Below are 23,468 nucleotides of genomic sequence, written 5' to 3'. Positions count from 1 at the left end.
TCCTCGTCTTACCTCTCTCCTTTCTTCCTCGTCTTACCTCTCTCCTTTCTTCCTCGTCTTACCTCTCTCCTTTCTTCCTCATTTCTCTTCTTTCCCTCTCTCATAATCATCTCTCCAGTCTCCTCCCTCCCCCTAGTCCCTCTCATTCCTTTCTCTTTCTCCATCATTTCTCCTCTTTTCTAATCTGTTCTTCTGTCCAACCTCTTCCCTCCCCATCTCCTTATCTTCTTTCCCTTTCCTCTGCTTTCCCTCTTTCCTCGTCGTCTCTTTTCTCTTTCCTCCTCCTCCCCTTCGTTTCTCCCCGTCTCATTTCTCTTCCCCCCACCCTCTTTCCATCCTCCCCTATTTTCTCTTGTTCTGTCCCCCTTTCCTCTTCATCTCTTCATTTCCCCTCCTCTTTCCTTGTCTATCACTTATTTCTCCTTTCCCATCTGACTCCTTTCTTTTACTTCTTTGCTTTCCCATGCCACTACCTTTTCCCAACGCCCCTCTCTTTTAGCTTTCCATTGTGCCCATGCTTTCTCCTCATGTACTCTTCACCTCGGTCGTGTTTCTCCCTCTCTCCCAAACTTCTTCCTTATATTTCTTCCTCCTCTCTCCCATACTCACTACTCATACTCATCGCATCTGTCTTATGTCTTCCTTTCTCTCCCGTAATTTCTCTTCATTTATTCTTGTTTCTTTCTCTTCCATTCTCTCCCTATCTACTTATGTTTCTATCTCCCATACTCATACCTTATAATGCTCTACTTCTCCCCTTCTTACACTTTCTTCTTGTATTTTCTTAACCTTTGTTTTGTTTTCCCTCTTCTCTCCTCATACACCCGTCACCTTTCTTATCGCCCTTTCCACACCGATATTCACTCCCTTCGCCTACCCTTCCATATCTCCCTGTCTTTCTCCTGGGACTTGATCTTTTCATTTCTGTGTTTTCTTATGCATCTTCGTCCCTTCTCTTGCCTCGTGTTTCCATCTGTTACCTTCAGCTTTCCCTTGTCCCTCTGGCCTAGTCTTTCATCATTCCCTTTAATCTGCATTTTTTCCCTTTTATTCTCCCTGCCTCCCCTCCCCTTCTCTTTTTCACCTTACTTCATTTTTCCTTCCCTAGTCGCCTTCTCCACCCCTTCCCGTCTTTCCTGTCTCTCCATCACACCTTCCCTTCTTTCCTGTCTCTCCACCACCCCTCCCTTTCCTCACCCCCTTCTCTCCACCACCATTCTCCTGCCCCCTTACTCCCTGTCTTTATCACCCCTCTCCTCCCCGACTCCACCACCCCTTCCCTTCCTCTCCGTCCCTACACCACCCTCCCCGTCACTTCCACCATCGCTCCTCCACCTTCCCCCCTGCACCTTCCCCCGTGTACCCCTTCTCCCTGCCCACGCGACCCCTGACCTTTGGCTAGCCTCCACAGCATCACGACCTCAGCCAAAGGGGTCGGCTTCGAACCCCCCCTGCTGTTTTTTAAGGCGAAAGTGAAGCTGTATCAATACCCAGCCTTGCTTTATGGAGAATTGAGACCCTTGTGTAGCGCTAATAAATTCCCAAGCACTGATATATGTGCTTCCATTTAACTGCCTTGTTAGTAGTCCGTGCTGGTTGGGGCGTGAATGAGGTTGTGTGTGCCTGACGAGAGTATGGATAGTTGTGTTTCAAGTACCGTTGGTGTAGTAAGTACTGAGGAATTAGACTGAAACCCGAGCTCTGTTGACCGATTGTGATATTCTTTTCCACATCTGCACATCACGCCATCCTTTCTCCTGTATGATTGTGCACTTCTCTTCCAGCTCATCTCCGTTTTCTGTTAACACACGAGACAGTATTTTAGGTGGCATAGGAGACTGTGTTAATCTTCTTCCTCAGCGATTAATTTTGCATTTTACATCATTTTATCGTCTTGTATGTTACTGTGGCGCTCATGTCGATACTAGAAAATCCGTAACATTAAAGAGAGTTTCAAGAGTCATTGTGCATCTGAAATCGCAGTACTCGGTTTGTTTACATCTGACAGCACTGGGTCACTCAGTGCTTGAATACTAGGCTGTGTTGCATGAAATTCACTGAACCTAAGTTGTAAGAGTTTCCTTGGTTACTAATCAAATCAACCCTCCAGTCTGACTACACTTGACCATCAGCTGAGTCGAATGATGTTAGGAATCTTTGTCAGATGAAAACAAACCTACTATGGCTAAGAAAAGGGTATTACGAAGTCTCTGATACCTACAATACGATAATGATATTCACTATTATTCCTCGGTTCTCCTCATGCATATTACATTTTCCTTTTTCCTTTGTGATTCTGCTCTTCCCTCCCGCACCATCTCAGTTTTCTTACCACTTACGGTACCGTATCCTCACTGCTCTTCCTCAGTTCTCTTCTTTTGCTTTCCCGCCTTACTTGTCTGGTCTTAGCTTCCTTCGCCTTTGCCCTACCCGTGGCGAATTGTATCGTTTCTACCTTATGTGGGAAGGGGAAGTGGAGTGCTGGGGTGGAAGAGGAGGGTGGGATGAGCAAGGGTCGAAAGGTGGAGTGCTGGTGGCATGGAGAATGATGGTGTTGGGGAATGACTAGTTCATGTCAGCCTTGGCAGTTGGTGGTTAAAAATGGTGGTGGTGGTGGTGGTAGTGGTAGTGGTAGGTATTGTAGATTAAAACGATGATGTTGATGGTTATGATGATGGTGGTGGATAGATAGAGATGGTGATTGAAATATTGCTGCCCGTAGAGATTAAGTGGCGCTGATGGAAGATGGTGACGATGGTGGTAGTAGGGGCAGATGAAAATATTGACAATGGTGGGAGATGATGATGGTGGTGGTATGTGGAGAGCGTTGTGATAGAGATGATGGTGAACTGGTGATGGTGAGGGAAGTGTGTAGAGGGTAACGGTACTGGTAGATGGGCATTGCGGTAGTGGTGGTGGTGGTGGTTGAAACAGGCAGCAAATTCTAAAAAAAAAAATGACAGAAACTAAAGATGAAATTATTTATCAGAAGCAGTAAAGGAAGGACGGAGAATGGACAAGATAATAAAGTTGTGGAGAGAAGGACAGGTTGGGATACAAGATGGCAATGTCAGGTGGGGAAGTGAAAGAAATGAGAGTTGGATGTGGCAATGAGGGGAAGGGAAGGGAAGGGTTAGTGAGAGGGTGGGGGGAAGCGGGGGGAGTAGTATGTGATGTAAAAACTTGCATATTCTCTCTCTCTCTCTCTCTCATTCCCGTTATCTCTTCTTCTCATAATTGCGTTGCCCCTTCTCCTTTCCGATCTGTGTTTGTTTTTGCATTATTCAATATTTACGTGACGTCCTCTTCCCGCTCGCCTTCGCATCTTAATCCTTACACAGTTCTCTCATCTTTCTTCCTCCTCCTCCTCCTTCCTCTTTTCCGACTTATTTTTCCTCCTCTTTCTTCCTCTTTTCTCCCTCCTCTTTCTTCCCTATTCTTCCTCCTCTTTCTCCCCCTCCCCCTCGTATCTCACCTTCTTCCTCCGTTTTCACTTCATTTCACCATTTTCTTTTATCTTCGTTTTCCAATCTCTTCCTTCTTCCCCCTCTTCTCCTCGTTTGACCTTCCTCCTCCTCATCTCACATCTTAACCATCTTCCCTCTGTCTTTTCCTCTTTACATTTTCTTTTCCGCATCCCTCTGTCTTTTCCTCATCCCTTCTCCTCCTCTCCTGATATCGTCATCTTCTTCCTCCATCCTCCTCTTCTCGCATCTCACCATCTTCCATTTCCTCCTTCGTCTCCATCCTCCTCCTCTCTCATCCCACTTATTCATCCTTCTTCCATTTCCTCTTCTTTTCTCATCTGTCTTCCTCCTCACCTTGCCCTTCCTCCTCCTTTTATCACATCCTCCTCCTGCTCCTCTCATTCCACATTTTGTTCCTCCTTCCTTTTCTTCTCCCTCATAATTTCTTGTCAGCCTCCTTCCTCCTCCTCCTCCGTGGTGTTCTCATTTAGTGTTGGTGCCCCTGATGATCACCCTAGTCTGTTCACCCCAGCCAATCCCTCCTGTATGTTATATGTGCATCCCACGTATTTGCTGCCTGGCGTGTTGTGACTCCTTGCATGATGTTGTTGTCGCTTCCTGACCTTTGATCTCTCTCTCTCTCCCTCCCTCCTCTCTCTCTCTCTCCTCTCTCTCTCTCTCTCTGCCACACACACACACACCACCCCCTCACCTTGACAAGCCAACAAGGAGCATAATGGGTGTTTGGTGTATCTCTGACATTTATAAGCAAGGGTGGGAGACGAGCGACTGTGAGAATATGACGGAAATTCCTAGGGCCCGTGCGATCACTTTCCCCTCTGCCATGAGACCCCGACCGCTCTTCTTCAGTGACCTTTTCGCCTCCCCCACCTGTTTCCCCGCCCTCCCCCTTGCACCACGAGGAAGGGTGAGAGCCAGGGTGAAGGAGACAAAGAAAGGGTGAGACGGAGAAAGGAGCGGGGGAGTTATGAGGAAGAGAAGAGGAAGAAAGAGGAGAGGGGGGGAAGGATGAAGAGAGAGAAGGGGTAAGAGTTGGGTGAAGGAGACAGAGAAAGGGTGAGACGGAGAAAGGAGCGGGGAAGTTATGAGGAAGAGAAGACGAAGCGGGGAAGAGTAAGAAAGAGGAAAGGGGGAAGCAGGAAGAAGAAGGGATAAGAGTTTTAGGAAGCCGATGGATATTGAGGAGGAGTGTTCTGTAAAAATGGCACATAGAGGAAAATAATGCTGTGAAGAGTAAGATACGTTGACGGAAGTGGGAGGAAGAGAGAAGAAAAAGTGATGTGACAAGAAGAGTTATGGGAAAGATTGAGGAGAGAAGATGGAGAAGAATTGAGAGTACTGTTATGACGACGGAGAAAGGAGTCAGAAGTACGAAGAAGAGGGCGAAGGGAGGAGGGGAGTTACGTGTGAAAAGATAAGAGAATAGAGGGGAAAGGAGGAGACTTATGAGAAATTCTGGAGAAGATAGGAGGTGGTGAAGCAGACAAGGAAGAGAGAGAAGAGAGAAAACTGTGCTGTGACGAAGACAAAGAGAGGTTGATGAGGAAAGGGGGAGAGGAATTATGGGGAAGGAAGTGCAGGAGACTAGAGAAGATAGTGAAGTCAAGGATAGTTCCGGGAAAAAGGATGAGGAAGAAGAGAGAAGATAGTGATGCCAAGAAGATGAAGATAGTGACGGGAGAAAGGAAGACGTAGAGAAGAGAAGGGTGGAAGAGGGTGCGAAGGAAAGCAAAAAAATAATAGGAAAGAGAGGTGGGGGACGACGAGAAAAGAAAGTAGTGGTGAAGTGGAAGCATACACGAGTAGAAGGTGGAAATGTTCAGGGATTTTTAGTATGAGAAAGAGGGAGTAGAGAAGGAGGAGAGAGTGTGAGAGAGAGGAGGGGGGAGCAGTGATTCAGAATAGATGAAGGTCAATAGAGTGGTGGGAATAGAGGAGGGGGGATTGGGAGGAGGAGGTAGAAAATGAGACGGGAAGAGGGAAAGCAGAGATAGTGAGGATAAGGGAACAGGGAGAGGGGGTTAGGGAGGAGATACATGGGGGCGAGGAAGAGTGTCTTGAAGGGAAAAGAGGAAGGGGGATGGAGTGAGAGCCCGGAGAGAGAAGGAAAGGGACAAATGATACTGGAGAGAGGGTGAATCAAACAAGAAAAGATGAGGGAATGTGCAGGGAGGGCATGAAGGATGTGAGATAGTGAGAGCGGAGACACGGAAGGGGAAGAAAGTAAAAGAGACCAAGTTAACTGAAAAGAATTAAAGGGTTGGCAATATAGAAAGGGCTAAAAGGAAGAGGGAGTTTGGAACGATATTTGTGTGAAAAGTAATAGAGGAAAGGGAGGAGACACAGAAAAGGGAGAGAGGAAGAGGAGTAATAGTGTGTTGTGAAAAGAGCTAAGGAAGAGAATACAGAAAGGGGAGAAGGGAAGAGGAAGAATATAGGAATGAGAGCTTGGGAGAGAAGAGAAAGGGAGAGGGAGAAAGGACGAGAATGGGAGGTGGTAGGGATGCAGGGAGGTTATTGGGCTGAGTCAGGGTGATGGGGAAAGAGAAAGAGTGAGAGATGAGGGGGGGGATAAGTAAGAGAGAGGGAGGGAGGGAGGGAATGAGCAAGAGTGTGAATGGAAAAAGAAAATATTGCGTGGTTAGTAGGCTAGAGAGGTGGGTGGAGGGGAGGTGCGGGGTAGGGATGGAAGGATGTAAAGAAAAGATATAACCCATTAAAGTGGAAATAAAGCAGAAGAGTGGAGTGGTGCAAAAGGGTAAAAAAGGTAGGGGAGAGGGGAAGAGGGGGAAAAGGAGAAAGGAATCATCGTCATCCTCTCGTCCACCTAAAAATGATGATATAAGAGCAAGACACAAGGAAAGAGGAAGCTAGAAACAACAGTATAAGAGGGTACTAGATTAGTGAAAGAGGATGGGGTCAGAGAAGTGAGAAAATTATCAGAGAAATGGGAAATTGGTAAAACTGATAAACATACTAGTGAAGGTGAGATACGAGTAAAGAAAAAGGAGACAAAAATCAAAGAACAGAGCGAAAGGACGGACGAGGAAGAGAGCAGGTGAGGTCAGTGAAAAGGGGAATATGGTGTGAAAAATATAAAAGCAATGAAAGGGAGGAAATAGGGACACGGAAGCTGAGGTACAGCGAGGAGAGACAAATGAAAACGTAACGGACGGAAGGGAAAGAGCGAAAAAACAAGGAAATTGGAGAAAAATAAAATAGTAAATGAAAAGGAGGAAAATTAAGTAGAAGAAAGGGATCAGAGGTCAAAAGAAAATGGAAGCAATATTGAAAGGTTAAAATGATGCGAAGGAACAGGGGAATGAAACAGTGAAATGTAATATTGAAAGGATAAAATGATGCGAAGGACCAGGGGAATGAAACAGTGAAATGATGGTAAGGAACAAGAGGACTGGAACAGGGAAAAAAGAACATATTGGTGAAGGGTAAAAATGATTAGGAGAGAGGAAGAGGGCAGTGAAAGGGGGAAATGAAGCGAAAAAGGGAACGGAGGAATGAAAAGGTGGAAATGATACGAGGAGGAAGGGAATTGTGCAGGGAAGGAGGGGAATGATGCGAGTAAGAAGAGACTAAAGCAGTGACAGGGGAAATGATGCGAAGTGGAGAGAACAGATTAGCGAAAAGAGTAATAAAATAAGGAGGCAGGGCAAAATTAAGTGGTTGAAAAGAGCTGAGAGGGAATGCAATAGGGCGAAATAAAGGGAATGGGGAGGTGGGTGGGGGGATAGGGGTGGAGTGGGTATAGACATTGAAAAGAGGAAATGGGGTAGCGAAATGGGAAAATTGGACAGTGAAAAGAGGAAGTATAACAAAGGAAAATGAGGTATTTAAGCAGACAGGGTGTAATGGGGAAAGTGACTCACTGAGAGGGGTTAGGAGTAAAGAAGGTGAAAGCAGACTGCAAAGAAATAAGATAACAGGGAACGAGGGAATAAGAAAAAGGAGACACAGGGGAGCAAGGGTAAGAGATGAGGGGAAGTTAACATGAAAGGGTGAAGCAGGCAACGAGGGGAAAGAATAAAGAAAGTGAGAAAGAGAGGAGTGAGAGAGGTGGAGAGCAAAGAAAAGAGGGAAACAGAGCAGTGGAACGGGAAGTGAAGGAAAGCGAAAGAAAAAAAAAAGGACAGTAGAGAGAAAAGAATAATGAAGTAAACAGAGGAAAGACTTGGGAAGAAGGAACAGTGACAGAGTGAAATAAACAAGAAAGTAATATAGAGAAAAGGGGAAGAGAGCGAAGACGGAGAAGAAAAGAGCAGTGAAAGCATATAAAGAGAGCAGTGAAAGAACTGAAAGAATAAGGAAAGTAAGAAAAAGCTGCACAAAAATAGGGGGGAAGAGATTAAAGAAAGGGAAGAGAAGGTAATGCAAGAGAAGTGGGAAAGAGAAGAGTGAGTGGGAGTGAAAGAAAGAGGAAGAGAGGGTGGGTTGGGTGAAAGAGAGAAAAGAAAGAGGGTGGGGGTGGGTCACGGGGTGGAATGAGTGGGGTGATGGAGAGAAAAGTAAAGGGGTGGGGTGTTGGGGGTAGGTGGGGTGAGTAGGTGTGAGAGAGTTCCCACGAGGGGCTCCCCATCACTTAGCATCACCTCTCACCTCTTACTCCTCTTATCTCAGCTACTCTTCCTTATCTTCTTTTCCATTTCATCTCCCTTTCACTACCTTCTCCTCTTTAACTTCTCTTCCCTCCCTTCTCTTTCCTCTGATCTCTCTTCTCTCCATACCTCTTACTTCTATCATCTTTTTTTCATGTCTTCTCTTCCCTTTCATCTCACCTTCTTTACCCTCTCTTCTGTATCTTCTCTTCCTTTTTATTCATTTCCTGTGAGCTCTCTTCTGTTCTTACCTCTTACTTCTCTCATCTCTTCCTTATTTTCCCTTCTCTATCGTCACTCTCCACTAGACTTTCCTCTCTGCTTTTCTCTCTCATCTTATCTCTTTCTTGTGTTCTCTTTTATCTCATATCTCATCCTTTATCTTACTTTCATCTCATTTTCTTTCCTTATTTTCTCACTCCTCTCTTTTCCTTATCTGTCTTCTTCCTCTGCTTTCATTTTCTCATTTCACTTCATGTTTTATGATATAGCCTGTTCTCTCCTCGCTTCCTTGCATCAGCTCGCACTCTCCATGTCATTTTGCCTCGTATGTCTATCTCGCCTTCCCTTTGCTCTCCTCCCCTTATCTTCCCTCTCTCCTCTCTTCCTCTTCTTTATCTACCATTCACTCTCTTTTTTCCATCTGTCATTCCTTGTCCTCTTACGTATCTTCACTCCTTTCTTCTTTCCTTATCTCTTCTTCCTTCTCCTCTTTCCTCCCGTCCAATAATTACATCTTTTCATTATCTTTCATCTCTCTCCTCGTCTCATATCCAGGGTTTCCCTCGCTTCTTTCCTCTTCGTTATCGTGTCTTGTCCCCTCCCCCCCTCTGATACTGGGATTTTCTTTTCTCCTTTACTGTCTTCTCATTTCTCTTCTTTCCTCTTCTCATTTCTCTTCCTGTCCTCGTTTTTCCAATATATTTTTTTGTCCGAATCCAATATTCATTGCGTATTTTTTTTTTTTTTTTACTATTAATTTTTCCCTCCGCCCTTACGACCTCCTCTCCTACTTTTTATCTTCCCTCTTTTATTAAGTAATCTTATGCTTTCCGTACATTGTTTCTTCCTCTCACGTGATATCATTCTCTATCTCATTTTACCTCTTCCATTCTTATTTCCTGCACATTCCTGTTTTTTATAGCTGCATTTCAGTCTTCCTTCCTGCTCCTCTTCCCTTGCCAGCATTTTCTATCCTTTCCTTTTCACTCTTGTTCTGGTGCTGCATCTCATTGTTTCTCCATACCTCATTTTCCCTTTTCTTTCCCCACCATCACTTCGTTTCGTCTTCTTTCTAATATCACACTAGTTTTTTTCCCCTTCCCTCTGTCTACACTGGATTCTCCCCCTCCCCACCTTTTTTTCCAAGACCTTTGCTTTCTCTTGAGGCATTCAGTTTTCTCTTTGTCAACTTTTTCTTTAATCATCCCTTGTCTCTTTACTCCTCTCTCCTTGCCATCTGTATCCTCTTCCTCTCCCTTCACTTGATATTGCCCATCCTCTTTGCCATTAATCCATCCCATGATCTCATTGGATGTAACCATACCTCCTCCTATTTTATCCATCCTATCTTGTTTTTTTTTTCCCCTCTTGCCCTTTTTCCTCTTCCTTCCCCCCACTTAACTCTTCTTCTTGTCCTCTTCTTTCATATCCACTCATCCTTTGTGTTCCCTTCACCCCCTCTCTTCCTCTTCCTCATCCCCGGCCCCCCCCCCCCTCTCGTTCATCTTGCATTCCTTCTTCCCTCCCGTGTCCTTCTCACCCTCTCCCTTCCTGTACTCTTCCCCCTCCCTCCCCGCTTCCTAATTCATCTCCCCACTTGTTGTCCTCACCTTGCTGTTCCTCTGCCTCTGCTCTTCTTCCTCTTTCATCACACTCCTCCCCCTCCTGCTCATCCCATACTCATGCCTCTACACCTCGCCCTCATTCAACTGGTATCCCTTCTTTCCATTCCTTATCGCTGTCCTCGTCCTCTTTCTCCCCCCCCCCCCCGTCTCCCTCATTCCTCTCATATCCCCTCGTCCTCCGTTTGCATAACCCTCCCCTCTCCTTACCCTGCTTCATCCCACAGCTGCCCGCCGTGCACTCCTGCCATCTCTTTCACCACCTCCCCTCCCGTCTCCGTCACTCCCCTCTCCTCCCTTCTCCTTCACCCCATCCCCACCTCCAGGCTGCCCCGCACTCGCCACACACCTGTTTTTCTGGTAGTTGGAGTGCACACCAGGTGACAAACAGCTGCCCTTCTCCGTGCATCTGTTGTGCTCCAAACACTCCTGCCTTATCAGCTCATGCACTCACTGCTGAATAAGGTCACGCTGTCATTGCTCTGTGTATCAGCAATGTGTCCCTTGCTCGCGTCAACGTTGCATGTGTGAGAGACAGAGAGAGAGGAGTCTTTATCACAGGTATTCAGTGCCAATTACAAGGTATGCTCTAATGAAGTAATGTGGCTATTCTGTGAAAAAGCGATAACCAGTAGCTCCGCGCTATAATTATGTTTACCTCTGATTTCTCCCTTTTTATGGGGATCATTTACAGGTGGAAATTATCAAGTAATAAAATTTTAAAGGAAATGATACTCTTTTGTAATTAGATTTATAACACCTAATCACAGCATTCATCGGAAATTGCTGGTCTGTTGAAGTAGCACAGTTTGTTGGAGTAAAAGGCATACCAGGAGTGTGTGTTGAAGTTAATGAAAGACTAAGAATAGCAGGACCAAGAACGAAGTGGACCTATAAAGTGTAAGTCCTCAAAAGGGTGCAGAGAGCGAGCGGTAGTGAATCGTAACATTGAAGATTTGAGGCGTTTAATCTGTGTGTGTGTGTGTGTGTGTGTGTGTGTGTGTGTGTGTGTGTGTGTGTGTGTGTGTGTGTGTGTGTGTGTGTGTGTGTGTGTGTGTGTGAGAGTGAGAGAGAGGATTTAGTAGATATGAAAGACAGGTACTTTTGTGTTAATAAATATGAGTGCATTGGGTTCTGTGAATATGATAGTGACTCGTTATTGACTCCAAGTGTCCTTGATCCAGTAAATGTAATCCCTTTGTATGCGTAGGCTTCACTGGGCACAACTGCGAGGTGAACATGGACGACTGCCACAACCACCGATGCCAGAACGGTGCTACCTGTGTGGACGGCGTCAACACCTACACCTGTGCCTGCCCACCCACCTTCACAGGGCCCTACTGCACCCAGGATGTGGACGAGTGTGCCCTCAAGCCTACCATTTGCAAGGTTAGTCTGTTACGCATTATTTTACTTCAGCATGCTGCATTGGGTGGTCTCTCTGTGTCTTTATATTCGTTAGATTTGTATGCTGCTTGTATACAAACGTCCTTCAACTCACTCACTCACTCGAAAGGGAGACGTTGGACTGCAGAAGGGCAAGTTAGCTTGCATTCCACTGAGTTCCCATTTAGATGAGCCTGAGGCCATAACAACAGTAGCAGCAGATTTTATAATGGCTTTTCCTTGTCTTATACTGTCCATCTGAAACTCAGTGTAGTTATCAGTTTTTGAAATTAAGGTATTTTGTGTGTCTTTGGCGTTGACCGTGATTTAACTGTTAGTCAGTAATACACTTTCAGCAGCCTTACGTTAAATGTGCTAGAATCAGTATGTCATTACAAGTGACGATGTAATCATTGTTTGTGGTGTACATTTGTCAACAGAATGGAGCAACGTGCACCAACACTCCTGGTGGGTTCTCGTGCATCTGTGTTAATGGGTGGACGGGAGAGGACTGCTCCGAAAACATCGATGACTGCACCGGGGCCGCCTGCTTCAACGGCGCCACCTGCATTGACCGTGTTGGCTCCTTCCTCTGTCAGTGTACACCCGGCAAGGTTAGTCTTACACGATTGTTTCTGAAAAAGAAAAATCCATCAGAGATGCACAGATTCTTTTTTTTTTTTTTTTTTTTTTTTTTTTTAAATAAAACCTATTTCAAACTATAACACTGAGCATTCCGAGATCATACGTCCTCTTCAGGTTTACATTTTGAAACTTTTATTTATATTTTTTTTATTGTAAAACGGTTCTCTCTCTCTCTCTCTCTCTTTTTTTTTTTTCCCCACCTTGAAACTAGTGTGTGTGTGTGTGTGTGCGTGTGCGTGTGTGCGCTTGCGTGCGTGTGCTACCCTAACCCAACCTGACCAAACCTTACCAACTTCACTAACCCACCATCAGACTGGGCTTCTGTGTCACCTTGATGACGCGTGTGCCAGCAACCCATGCCACCCTGGGTCCATGTGCGACACCTCGCCCATCGACGGCGGCTACATCTGCACCTGCCCCACCGGGTACACGGGTGTAGATTGTACCCAGGACATTGACGAGTGCCAGGACGGCCTGCCATGTGAGCACAACGGCACCTGCGTTAATACACCAGGATCATTCAGGTTAGCTATTGTTTTGAAAATTTCGTACCCTCACTTGTTCACATTTATAGGCAGTTCTCATTTCAGGTCTGGGATGTATTCTAAAATATAACATTTTTCTTACAACTGGTATATTAAATTGTGGAATTGGGCAAATCAGTTTTACAGGAAAGAGTGAAACTTTCATTGACATATTTTTCTGTAGTTTTACTGAAGATTTAAAAGTTAAAAAGTTCATACTGAATCCCACAGATCTAAGACATGTTTCTTCTTCCCCGTCGGTCATGATGTGTCAGAAATGTTTGGCAGAGTGTAGGGCTAACTTTTCATTTTATTTGGGTAGTATGTGTGAATTATGACTTGAACAATATGATTAATATAAAATTTTCTTCAATTTTGGCTTTCTTTGTTCAGCCATCTTGGAAGACAGTGTTGTAGGGTTCTAGTACTGTTTCTGTACATAAAACGTAGTCAGAATAGATGTTATCATACAATCGTTGTATTGTACAGACATTTCCTGTCTAATTACGTCATGTAAGATTCTCTCCTTAAAAGTAACAGAGAATGCAAAACGTCTTGAGTAAGTACATGTACCCTACTTGTGTACAGGTGTGACTGCTCTAAAGGGTTCACTGGGCCAAGGTGCGAGATCAACATAAACGAGTGCGAGAGCAACCCCTGCCACAACCAAGGCACCTGTCTGGACGAGAGGGGCGCCTTCCGCTGCGTCTGCATGCCAGGTAAGACGAGAGAGATACTGTATATGGGGATCATATTTAAGCACATGTTACTGCACAACATTAAACCATGCTTAGATTACAAGTATCATCGTCATCATCATCATCATCATCTCGTCCTAGTTACAGTGGTATAGGTAAAGATTCAGAAACTGAAAAGAGAAAAAGGAAAACAACAAAGTAGTAAGTGCGAACACATCCAAATGTAGTCTCGGAAGCCAGGTGCACTAAACTACAGTATAGTCGCGGCGCACGACTCTGAGGTTGTCATTATCGTACCCTGGCAACTTATCATTCAAAAGTGCGACCAATTTCGTATCATATTATGCCCGAATCAAAACATTAAGCACGAATATATTATACACGAATATTGTTATACACGAACATAATATACACGAATCACATGTGTCTCATATAATACACGAAATCAGACGTACTTCTGAATGGTAGTTGCCAGGGCACGATAATAACAACCTCAGAGTCGCGCGCCGCGACTATAGTAACACACGTGATGTTGCATGGAATGATACGTATCAGGTTGAAGTAACAGCTAGTACAGTAGTAGTGACTAGTGCTTAGTATAAACAAGACAAAGGTAAGAGAACATAATTAAACAGCAGGGCGAAGAAGGCAGTTCTGTCTTTTTCATGAAGTCAGTTATATGCAATAATGTTTCTGAGAATCGTCATTCGTCGAGGGGTTTAGTTATCCAAGGGAAAAAAAAAAAAAATTTATTAATTGTAAAATGTATGTAAATTTTTCCTAGTCCAGTGCTCGCTAAGACATTGTAGTGAAGTTGTTAAAGCAAGCGAAGCAGTAGACAGCTCGCTTTTTTTTTTTTTTTTTTTTTTTTTTTTTTTTTTTTTCCAGAGGGCAATAGCTTTTCAGATATTTTCTAAACGTTTTGGTGAGTCTGTGAGCATTCTTCTTTACACATATTTTAGAGGTTATTCTCTTCTTCATGTTTATTATGTATAAGTGGTTAGTGTTGGCGACGTGTTTATGAAGGTGTGTGTGATGGTTGGTGTGTAATTACAATGATGAGGTAAAGACACCTTGTTGGTGGAGCAGCGTGGTTTAGCACTGCTTATCACTAGCCATGGTATTCATAAAGGGTCTTCAGCAGTCTTTACGGTAAACAAGTGTCCGTAGCCTTTAAGTATTATCATGAATCATTTTTTTTTTTTTTTTTAATTTCTGTATTTTCGCATTGTTATTGATTCTAATTTGGTTGTGAAGTGTGGTAGTTGTACAAGTTAACTGATGGCATAAATAAACGATCTAAGGCACAAATGATGATTGAAAAGTTTATAAATGTAGCCCCAGGCCCCATAGGTACCGTAATTTTAAAATTTCTGAAGCTTTACGTTCATGTTTGTGACCTGCAATTATTTTATCAGGTACTCATATTGCTGCTAAACACTTCACAACCAAACGATTGAAAATATTATTTAAAAAAAAAATGTGATTTCTGATAATAGTTCATTGCTATGGAGGCTTGGTTATAATAAAAAAAAATTTGTTAGTATCCTTTATTATAGGGCTCCAGAGGAAGAATTTTTAAACTGGTAAGCTTACCTCGTACTTGACATTGATTGTCTATACGCTTGCCTTCGCTCATACACCTATCAGATACTGCACAAGTAAGTTAGAGTTCATGATAAAGTGGAAAAAATACGCAGGTGACATTAATTGTGAGAATAGTTAACGTATGTGAATTTTTTTTTATGCCTAGAAATTGGTTAGGCTTCTTGGTGGATGTATCCCCAGGAGTCTTATTTATGTACCATCTCCTTCAGTTTTTATAAGTCTCCAAAGCAACAAATAATTTTAAAAACCATATTGTTTGGTAGTGTTTTTCGCTGTACAGTTGATCGTAGTGTGGTTGTAGAATATTTGTAGGTGTAGGAGTGTAGACCTGGGTATGAACAAGGAGTCTTAAGCACAACCTAGTGGAGATAATAAATATGGTGGTGTGTGTGGTTTCGACTCGGTGGCCGGGCGAGGCATAAACATTCCTTTGTCAACCCAGCCATCGCAGGCAAATTAACGCCTTCCCTGCGACGACCAGTTTTGTGTTTTAGTCTTTATACCACTGACCAATATTACACAGCTTGAGTTTCGGACTAAAAGTGTTAGATGTAGCCTCCATTTACCTCATCACTGCTATAACCATTTACTGGTTTTGTTGCCAGTTTTATTCAGCTAAAGGGTGCTCTCGGACTGGAAGGGTTAGATATACAGTAGCCTTCATTAACCCCTTTGTTGACAGATATGTACCCAAAGTTGAATAGAAATGGCTTGGAGATGGGCAAAACTAGAATTTAAAATTGTCTACTGTACAAGAGTTTCGTACTTTACTTATAGTCTTAGGGCGTGTCCACACGTATGCTCAAGTAGCTGCTGGCAACATGTTAAAAAAAAAAAAAAAAAAAAAAAAAAAAAAAAAAAAAAAAAGAGAGAGAGAGAGAGAGAGAGAGAGAGAGAGAGAGAGAGAGAGAGAGAAAGAAAGAAAGAAAGAAAAAGAAAAGAAAGCTGCAAGCATGTTCGAAATAGTAGCGTGCAGATCATGTTGGCAGTGTCATGATGAAGTCTGCTGAGCTGCATCGTATGGACTATGGACACAGTCATCGCATCATCAATGTTGCCAGTGAGTTCGAAGCAGCCTTGAATCCTGTTTGCATACATCTGTCTAAATGCTGCATGCATATATCCCAACATGTTATCAGCTGTGCTGCCAACACTTGTTCGCGGACACATGTAGACACGTCCTTACATGAACATGTTTCTGGACCTTAATACACTGCTGGATACATACATACGGCCATTTTTTGTCATTCATTTGGTAAAGACGTAAATATTGTTTGTGCAGCAACCATATTTCGTTATTCAGTAGGTAATTATGTAACAACTTTTGTATAGAGTTCAGATGAGGACAGTGAATTGTTGTTAACCCTTGCAATTCGGTGCCCAGTTTTACTATTTTATTCTTGCTATTCGGATGGCATTGTTCAACATAGGAAATGTATGTAGAAGTGACTGGGGTTCAGTAAAGCTTCATATTACCCCTCCCGATTGAAAAGTCTTCTAAGCTGAGTAAAATCGTCGGGTGATGACAAGAATACATTAAAAATTACATCACGGCTTCATGGGGTTAACTTTTTCAGTATGATGTGGTCTTTACATATTATTCTGCGTAGGAAGCCCCCACTTACTGGAGGAATTAAAATGATTCACCAAATACCATTTCCTCTGACGATCGTCTTTTTTGTTCTTGCTGCCGGTAGACTCTATTAACCAGGTCAGGAAGTACACCAGTGTATTGGTGGAGTTAGCCCATTCCGCCAGAGAACTTCATTTTGATTTTAATCTTACCTTGAGGCGATTTTATATAGCTTAGGAGACACGTCGAACTGAATGGGTGTGATGCAGTCTCCATAAGCCCCTTCAGTTAGTGAGGACTCTTCCTAGTTTGTTAAAAATCGTCGGAAAGTAGAAAGTTCAAACCTTCAAACTACGTCATGCATCATTGGGTTAATTAAAGGTACAGTAGATAGATATGTATTGAGACTAAGGGCAGAGTCAGGGAGAAAAGTTTGCCTGCTGATTCACCTCTTCTACAACACTTCACATTCCTCTGGTGGCTGATATTCCTAAGCTGAGAAAGGTTTATTATTTTTCTCTGCCCATATATGATTCTCTTTGATAGGCTACATCGAGGTGGAAGGTGATGACCATAACCTGAAGTATGAAGTAGACGCAGTTGAATAGTGGATCGTATTTTTAATAGCCCTTGAGGAATTCGTAACGCCCGTACTTGTGCGATTTATTCTGCATATTACACCTCAGTATCGTCTTTTATGTCACTAATGCAAAGTATGTCGATAATAACACTGCATAAATAACATACAAGAAATATTAAGAAACAGTATGAGAGAGAGAGAGAGTGAGAGAGAGCTACGAAACCTTTGCCACCACCTATAATACGATTCAGTCTTTTAACTTTTGTCCCCTCTGTAGGTGCGCCCACAGTCTGTAATCACTCCATCAGATGTGTGACGAGGCATTATCAGCAATCGCCGCTGCCTCCACAATTAACTTTTTTCCATGGGTTCTTCCTTCTAAGATTTCATTTCGGACCACATAAAATACAAGAAAATTATTGTATCATTATCTCGTCAGCGTGCTCTTTGGTAAGCCGCGAAAATTTTGGTGTGATGAAGGTTTATTCCGCAGAGTATGTAGTGTGTGGCTTTGGAAGTATCGTAGCACTTTTTTCACAGCGATTTATTTTGCCTATTGCTTCTAAATATCGTCATGTATGTCACTGATGCAATCTTTATCGATATTAAGACGTTATAGGTAACACAAGGGAATATTAAGATGTCGTATGCTAAGTAAGTAAGTGGTGCAACAAAGCCTCATATCACGTAGAGTATTTTTATTTTTATTTTTTTTGAGTATTGACATAGGAGAGTTCATAGCTTATTTTTATCATGAAATTATTATGCACATTACGCCTCAACTCATGCAATCTTATGACCAATTTTTCCTTGTACTTATTACACGAATTTATTGACTTTAGGTAGACCTGTGGAGCTGACAAGGTTAAGTGTCACTTCCCTTCCACGATACAGGTCGTTCGTAATAAAATCGTTTCAAGGCATTAGGAGGAAAGTAGTAAAATGCGTCGCCTGATTCAAGAGGTTTAAATCTTATAGTATGTTGCTGAAGTCAAGTGTATGTTAAAAAGGTTGAAGTGAGTGAAAGACGGCATGCTTTCAATACCCCTAAGGTTCTGGCGGAGTTAAATATATGTGGAATGTATGTTTTTAAGTGAGTGATAATGGTAATCTTGAGGTAACATTAATATTGAACGTGTGTGTGTGTGTGTGTGTGTTGAGAGAGAGAGAGAGAGAGACGAGGAGCGTGTAGGACAATAACAGTTAAATTGACTTAACTTGTTAGAGAGAGAGAGAGAGATGGGGGGAGGGGAACTGAGCAAGATAAAAACAACCCAAGAGAAAGAATTTGTTGAAGGAGCGAGGGGAGAAAAGAAGGAAAGGATACAGGACGGCTATAACACTGAAAATGAGAGAGAAATCGTGAAAAGGAAGAGAGCTGGTAATGAAAGGATAGATGAATGAAGATTGGGTGAGGAGAGGGAATATGGAGGAAAAAACATCGCAAGAAGGAAAAGCGGAGGTAAAGTGATGGAGGGAAATCGAAGGGAAGGAGAGACAAGGTGAAGTGGAGGACAAGGAAGGTGAAGGAAGTTGGATGGAAAGGGGTGGAGAAAAGTTGAAGGAATGGATGGAGGAAGAAAACCGGATGGATGTAAGAAAAAAGTTGGAGGGATGGAAAAAGAAAGCTGGGGGGATGAAGAAAAAGGAGTTGAAGGGATGGAGGAAGAAATGTTGGTGAGATGGAGAAAGAAGGGCTGGGGGTATGGGGGAAGAAAAATTGGGGGATGGAGAAAGAACTGTAGCAAGGGAGAAAGAAGGAAAGTTGGAGGTGTAGAGGAAGAAAAGATGGAAGGATGAGGGAAGAAGAGTTGAAGGGTTAGATGAAGGAATGCAGGTGGAATGGAGGAAGAAATCGGAGCCAAGTGTAGTTAACCCCTGTACTACCAGAGGCAGGGCAAGTGTCATCACTGATGACGCTCTGCTTGTAGAGTAGATGCACGCAGCTTGGCACGTATAATGGAACACTACACAACACATGTGACGCAGATGCAAACTCAGCGGCGTAGGGAACCAATGAGACAACCTCATAGGGGTAAATTGCGGTCGAAGGGTCTGCTCGATCAGATGAACCGGGGTTCAGCACTAACAGCAACTACAAGGAGTCTTCACCAGTCTGAATGGTATCGTGTGGTGCTGACAGCAGCACAACAGAGAAGACAGCATTGAACTGAAGAGGTTTAATTGCCTGAGGTATTGACGCGTGTAGCGTCAAATCTTCATGCGTGCAGAAGGACGAGACTTACAAAGCTTGCTCTCTTTTAACTCTGAACTTCTAGGTATGTCGATCTTTTGCCCCAGCGAAAACATTGTAAACTAAGCAAGTTACCTGAATACTCTGTCACACTGAAAGGACATGATGGAATGAGTGGAGATAATCTGTAACCCCTCTACCGTGATAGGCCTGCCAAAAGCTGAACATAATCGTCCAAGGATAGCTAGAGTGAATGAGGTGCTGAACAGAAAGGGCTACGAAAGAAACTGGGAAGAAAGAGAAACGTGGAGAAAAATTGAAGAAAATGAGAGATAAGGCAGGGAGAACAGTTAATACAAGGAGAGACAGGCTGAAAGAAAGGAACGTGATGCTGGAGGGAAAAAGAAGAAATGATGGATGGAAGGAGACACGAGACTGAGCGATGGGGAGAGATAAACTGGAGGTGAAGTAAAGGGAAGGAAGGGAGAAACTGACTAGAGGGAAGGAGGTAGATGAAAGGGAAAGAAATGTAAAATCTGGAAATAAGGAAAGAGGAGGAGGGAAGAAGGTAACTGAAAGGAAAAACTGAAGAAAAGGAAAAACAGTCGAAAAGGAGGGAAAGACAGAGAATATGGGATGGAGGGATGGATGAAGTTGAAGGGAGGAAGGGGTAGTCTAAATCGGAAGGCCTAGAGAAGTGGAGGAAAGCTAAAGGGAAGGAGAGAGCTAAGAGAAAAACATGGATGGAGGTTGGGAGAAGGTGGAAGGAATCAGAGAGAAGGAAAGGGAAGATGGAGGGAGGGAGAGGAGAGGAGAGAGGAGGAGCGAGGAGCCATCTTGTTGGTGGAAGTAAAGGCGGGGCAGATCGTGACTAGCGGCCCACCACACCCCTCCAACCCCCCCTTCCCCTCCCCTTCCCTCCTCTCCTACTCCCTTTCCCCACCCCACGTCTCTACTCCCCTTCTCCTCACCCTCCACTCTGCCTTCATCCTCTCACTCTCTTCTTCACCTCGCCTCTTTTATTTCTTTTTCACTGGATATCTTTCATACCTCTTTACAGTTCTATCTTTTCGTACTCAATTCTAAGAGTAATTTTCTTTCATTTCCGTTGGTCTTGATTCGTTCCTATCGGCTTTTCTTTTCGTGTTCAGTTTTCGTTCTCCTTCACTTTTCTTTTCTTTTTTTTCCCTCTGTGCCCAGAGTCCATGGCCTTTCCCAGCTCTCTGTCTCTTCTTCACTAATCGTTTTCTTTACTGTCTTTACCGGTTATAATTTCATTTCTCTGTACAGGTCTTTCTTTTTCATGCTCAGTTTCCCTGCCCCCTTCACCTCTTCGTCTTCATGCTCCTCTCAGTCCCTCTCTCATCCATCGTTTTATTATTATTGTTATTAGTAGTAGTAATAGTAGTAATATTGCTCGTATTGGTTATTTTTCACTCTTCATAATTCCTTATTCGCGTGTTTAATTTTCTTCGCCCCTCTCACCTCAGTACCTTCATCTTCCACGCCCCTATACTCCTTTCTGTTTCTCTGGTTTTCATTGCAGTACGAGTTGCCTTTTGTGCATGGTCTTCCCAGCTCTCCTCCACCCCTCCTCTTCTACTCACCCTGACTCTTCATTTTTATTCATAAGTTGTCATTCATAATCTGATTCATTCATTTTCATGGTTTATTTCAGATTTGCCTTTTTATATAATGTATTTCCAAGTCTTCTTGTATCTTCTTCCATCTTTCCATTTTTCGGCTGTATTAATATATAGTTTTCCTTCCTTCCTTGACCCCGTTCAAGTTGTCAGCCTTCGTCCTCATTTTATAGGTTTTTCTTTCTTACCTCGTATATTCTGTTTCCACACTGTCGTTCTGTCCTTCGTTTCCTCTGTATGTCTTCTCTTTCGTTCTTTTACATCGTGCGTCTCAGTTTTTCACAGGTTATTGCCGTTATTGTTCGGTTCATTTTCCTTATTCTTTATTTAACTCTTATTGTGGGATCAATTCTTAATATTTTGCTCCAGCTAACGCCCCCCCCTTTCTCTCTCTCTCTCTCTCTCTCTCCCCTTCCCCCCAATACACTGAGTCATGGGAGCCTGAGAGTGGTACTATTAACTCTCTCATGGTCGGAATAACTCTGTGCCAGCTAGCGACAGACGATTTTTTTAATGTGAAACAGTACTAGAAAACTTAATTGTACTTTTTTCATTCCCCCCCCCCTCCCCGGCCTTTTCTTTCTTTCCGTACCTCTATTTTGGCTTTGTTTTCCTCTCCTTCCCTCGTCACACCCACCATACCCCTGTTGTTGTTCTCGGCTCTTCCTTTTGCACTTTTATCTTTTTCTTTGTTCTCTTCCTGGATATCCATTCGCCATTTTTCTTTCTTATCTCCTCTTCCATTGGTTTCATTGCTCGTATGTTTCTCCCGCTTCTTCATCTTTCGCATTTCCCCTTCCACACGTAAGCGTCTTCCCTTTGATTCCGCACATCTTCCTGCTCCATTGCCTTTTCTTATATTTTTTCCTCATCCTTTGTTATTTGGGGAGGCGGTGGCTCAATCGGTAGAGAGTTGGCCTGCAGTCCTGACGGACCCGGGTTCAAATCCCGCTGAGGCAGGGAACAGTTTAAGGATTTGAATTTCATAAAATCAGACTTTACTGATCTACCAGAAGACCCGCCGACATGTCGTAAAAATACCCCCGCTAATACCAATACATCAGTCCTATATGAGACAGTCCTAGCATGTATTCAATATGGACGATGGGTGTTAGCGCCGAAGTGGTGACATGTAGAGGTGTGCGGTACGTAGGAGGACTACTGGGCCTTGAAATCAGGCTGTGAAGCCTATGCACAGAGTCGGTCACATAAAAAAAAAAAAAAAAAAAATTTGATTCTCACACACAGGGTCTTAAGACTGTTCCAGGTGCCATAGGTCACTCTGTTGCACCTCCTCTTCGTCGATTTATTTCGCATATTACAACATACGATTCTCTTGTATTTTCTTTTCCAATATCGTTTAATACAGATTTAGTTTGCGTCATTAACATTAAAGATCACATTGAGGTGTGATGTGCAGATTAAATCGGTAAGAAGGAGTAGTTCAGAAAACTTCAAAGCCACTTAGAATGCGACCCTTGTGTGTCACTTGGTGCTTCTTGTTTTTGTTGTTCGTGTGTGGGTACTTGATCTCCAGGCTCGTCGTGACACCCCAGCTCCTTAGAGAGAAGAAAAGTGGAGGGGGAAGTATTGTCCATAACCCCTCTCTTCTCAGCCCCACCCACTCCATTTTCCTTACCCCAACCCAGTCCTTCTCAACCCCACCGTAACACCATCCTCGACCCCCCCCCCTCCTCACTCTCCATGTCCCAACCCAATCATCCTCAACCCTACCTCATTCTCCCTACCCATAATCAGCCCTACTCAACCCCACTGCACGACCTACCCTAATTCAGTCCCTCCTCGATCCCACTACCTTAACCCAGTCCCTCGTTAACCCCACTACACTCATCCTTCCCTAACCCAGTCTCTCTTTAACCCCACTACACTCACCCTTCCCTCACCCAGTCTCTTGTTAACCCCACTACACTCACCCTACCCTAACTCCGTCCCTTCACAAACCTCACTATACTCACCCTACCCATACCCAATCCCTCTTCAACCTCACTTCATTCTCCTCATCATTTCTTTGCGATCCTGCCTTACTATACTTCACCCCCTCCCCAACCCAAACTCATTCCTCTTAACTTATTAACCCCCGCCTAATATTAATATTACACCCGTCAACCCCATCTCACCCTGTTCCCCTCAACCCCATCCCACCCTATTCCCGTCAGCCCCATGCCACCCTATTCCCTCCAACCCCATCCCACCCTGTTCCCCTCAGCCCCATCCCACCGTTTCTCTCAACCCCATCCTACCCTGTTCCCCTCTCCGGTCCCCGCAACCCCATCCCACTTCATCTCAGTCAGCCCCACCCACCCAGCTGCCTTCATCGTGCTGACAGTTTTAGTATTGTGCATTGTTTATTGTATCGTATGTATACAATATATATATATATATATATATATATATATATATATATATATATATATATATATATATATATATATATATATATATATATATATATATATATATATATATATATATATATATATATATATATATATATATATATATATATGAAGAGTACCAGTAGTACCTGAGAAAACGTCAAGGGTTGGATGACTGGTGAGAAATGGACAGTACGTCAGTTTTAAAGGCAAATTTAAGGGGGGTGGAGAAATATACTTCTGTTCTGCTCGTTAAATCTCGGTATATCTTAGAAGTAC

General features: G+C 43.5%; 1 protein-coding gene across 1 annotated transcript in view; it reads left to right on the top strand.

Moving 5' to 3' along the window:
* N (neurogenic locus Notch protein) overlaps positions 1-23,468 on the top strand; it is a 194,190-nt gene that overhangs the window by 149,899 nt on the left and 20,823 nt on the right. The window contains exons 7-10 of the mRNA XM_080276724.1: positions 11,153-11,331; positions 11,769-11,942; positions 12,286-12,497; positions 13,086-13,216. Of these exons, the coding sequence (XP_080132850.1) occupies positions 11,153-11,331; positions 11,769-11,942; positions 12,286-12,497; positions 13,086-13,216 (696 nt within the window). The remainder of the gene's footprint in view (positions 1-11,152; positions 11,332-11,768; positions 11,943-12,285; positions 12,498-13,085; positions 13,217-23,468) is intronic.

The sequence above is a fragment of the Coenobita brevimanus genome, chromosome 66 (genome assembly GCF_032717465.1).
Source record: "Coenobita brevimanus isolate Jiangsu-jjx chromosome 66, ASM3271746v2, whole genome shotgun sequence".
Taxonomy (NCBI): domain Eukaryota; kingdom Metazoa; phylum Arthropoda; class Malacostraca; order Decapoda; family Coenobitidae; genus Coenobita; species Coenobita brevimanus.
The sequence above is the reverse complement of the archived record's forward strand: the minus strand, read 5'-3'. Positions and strand labels throughout refer to the sequence as shown.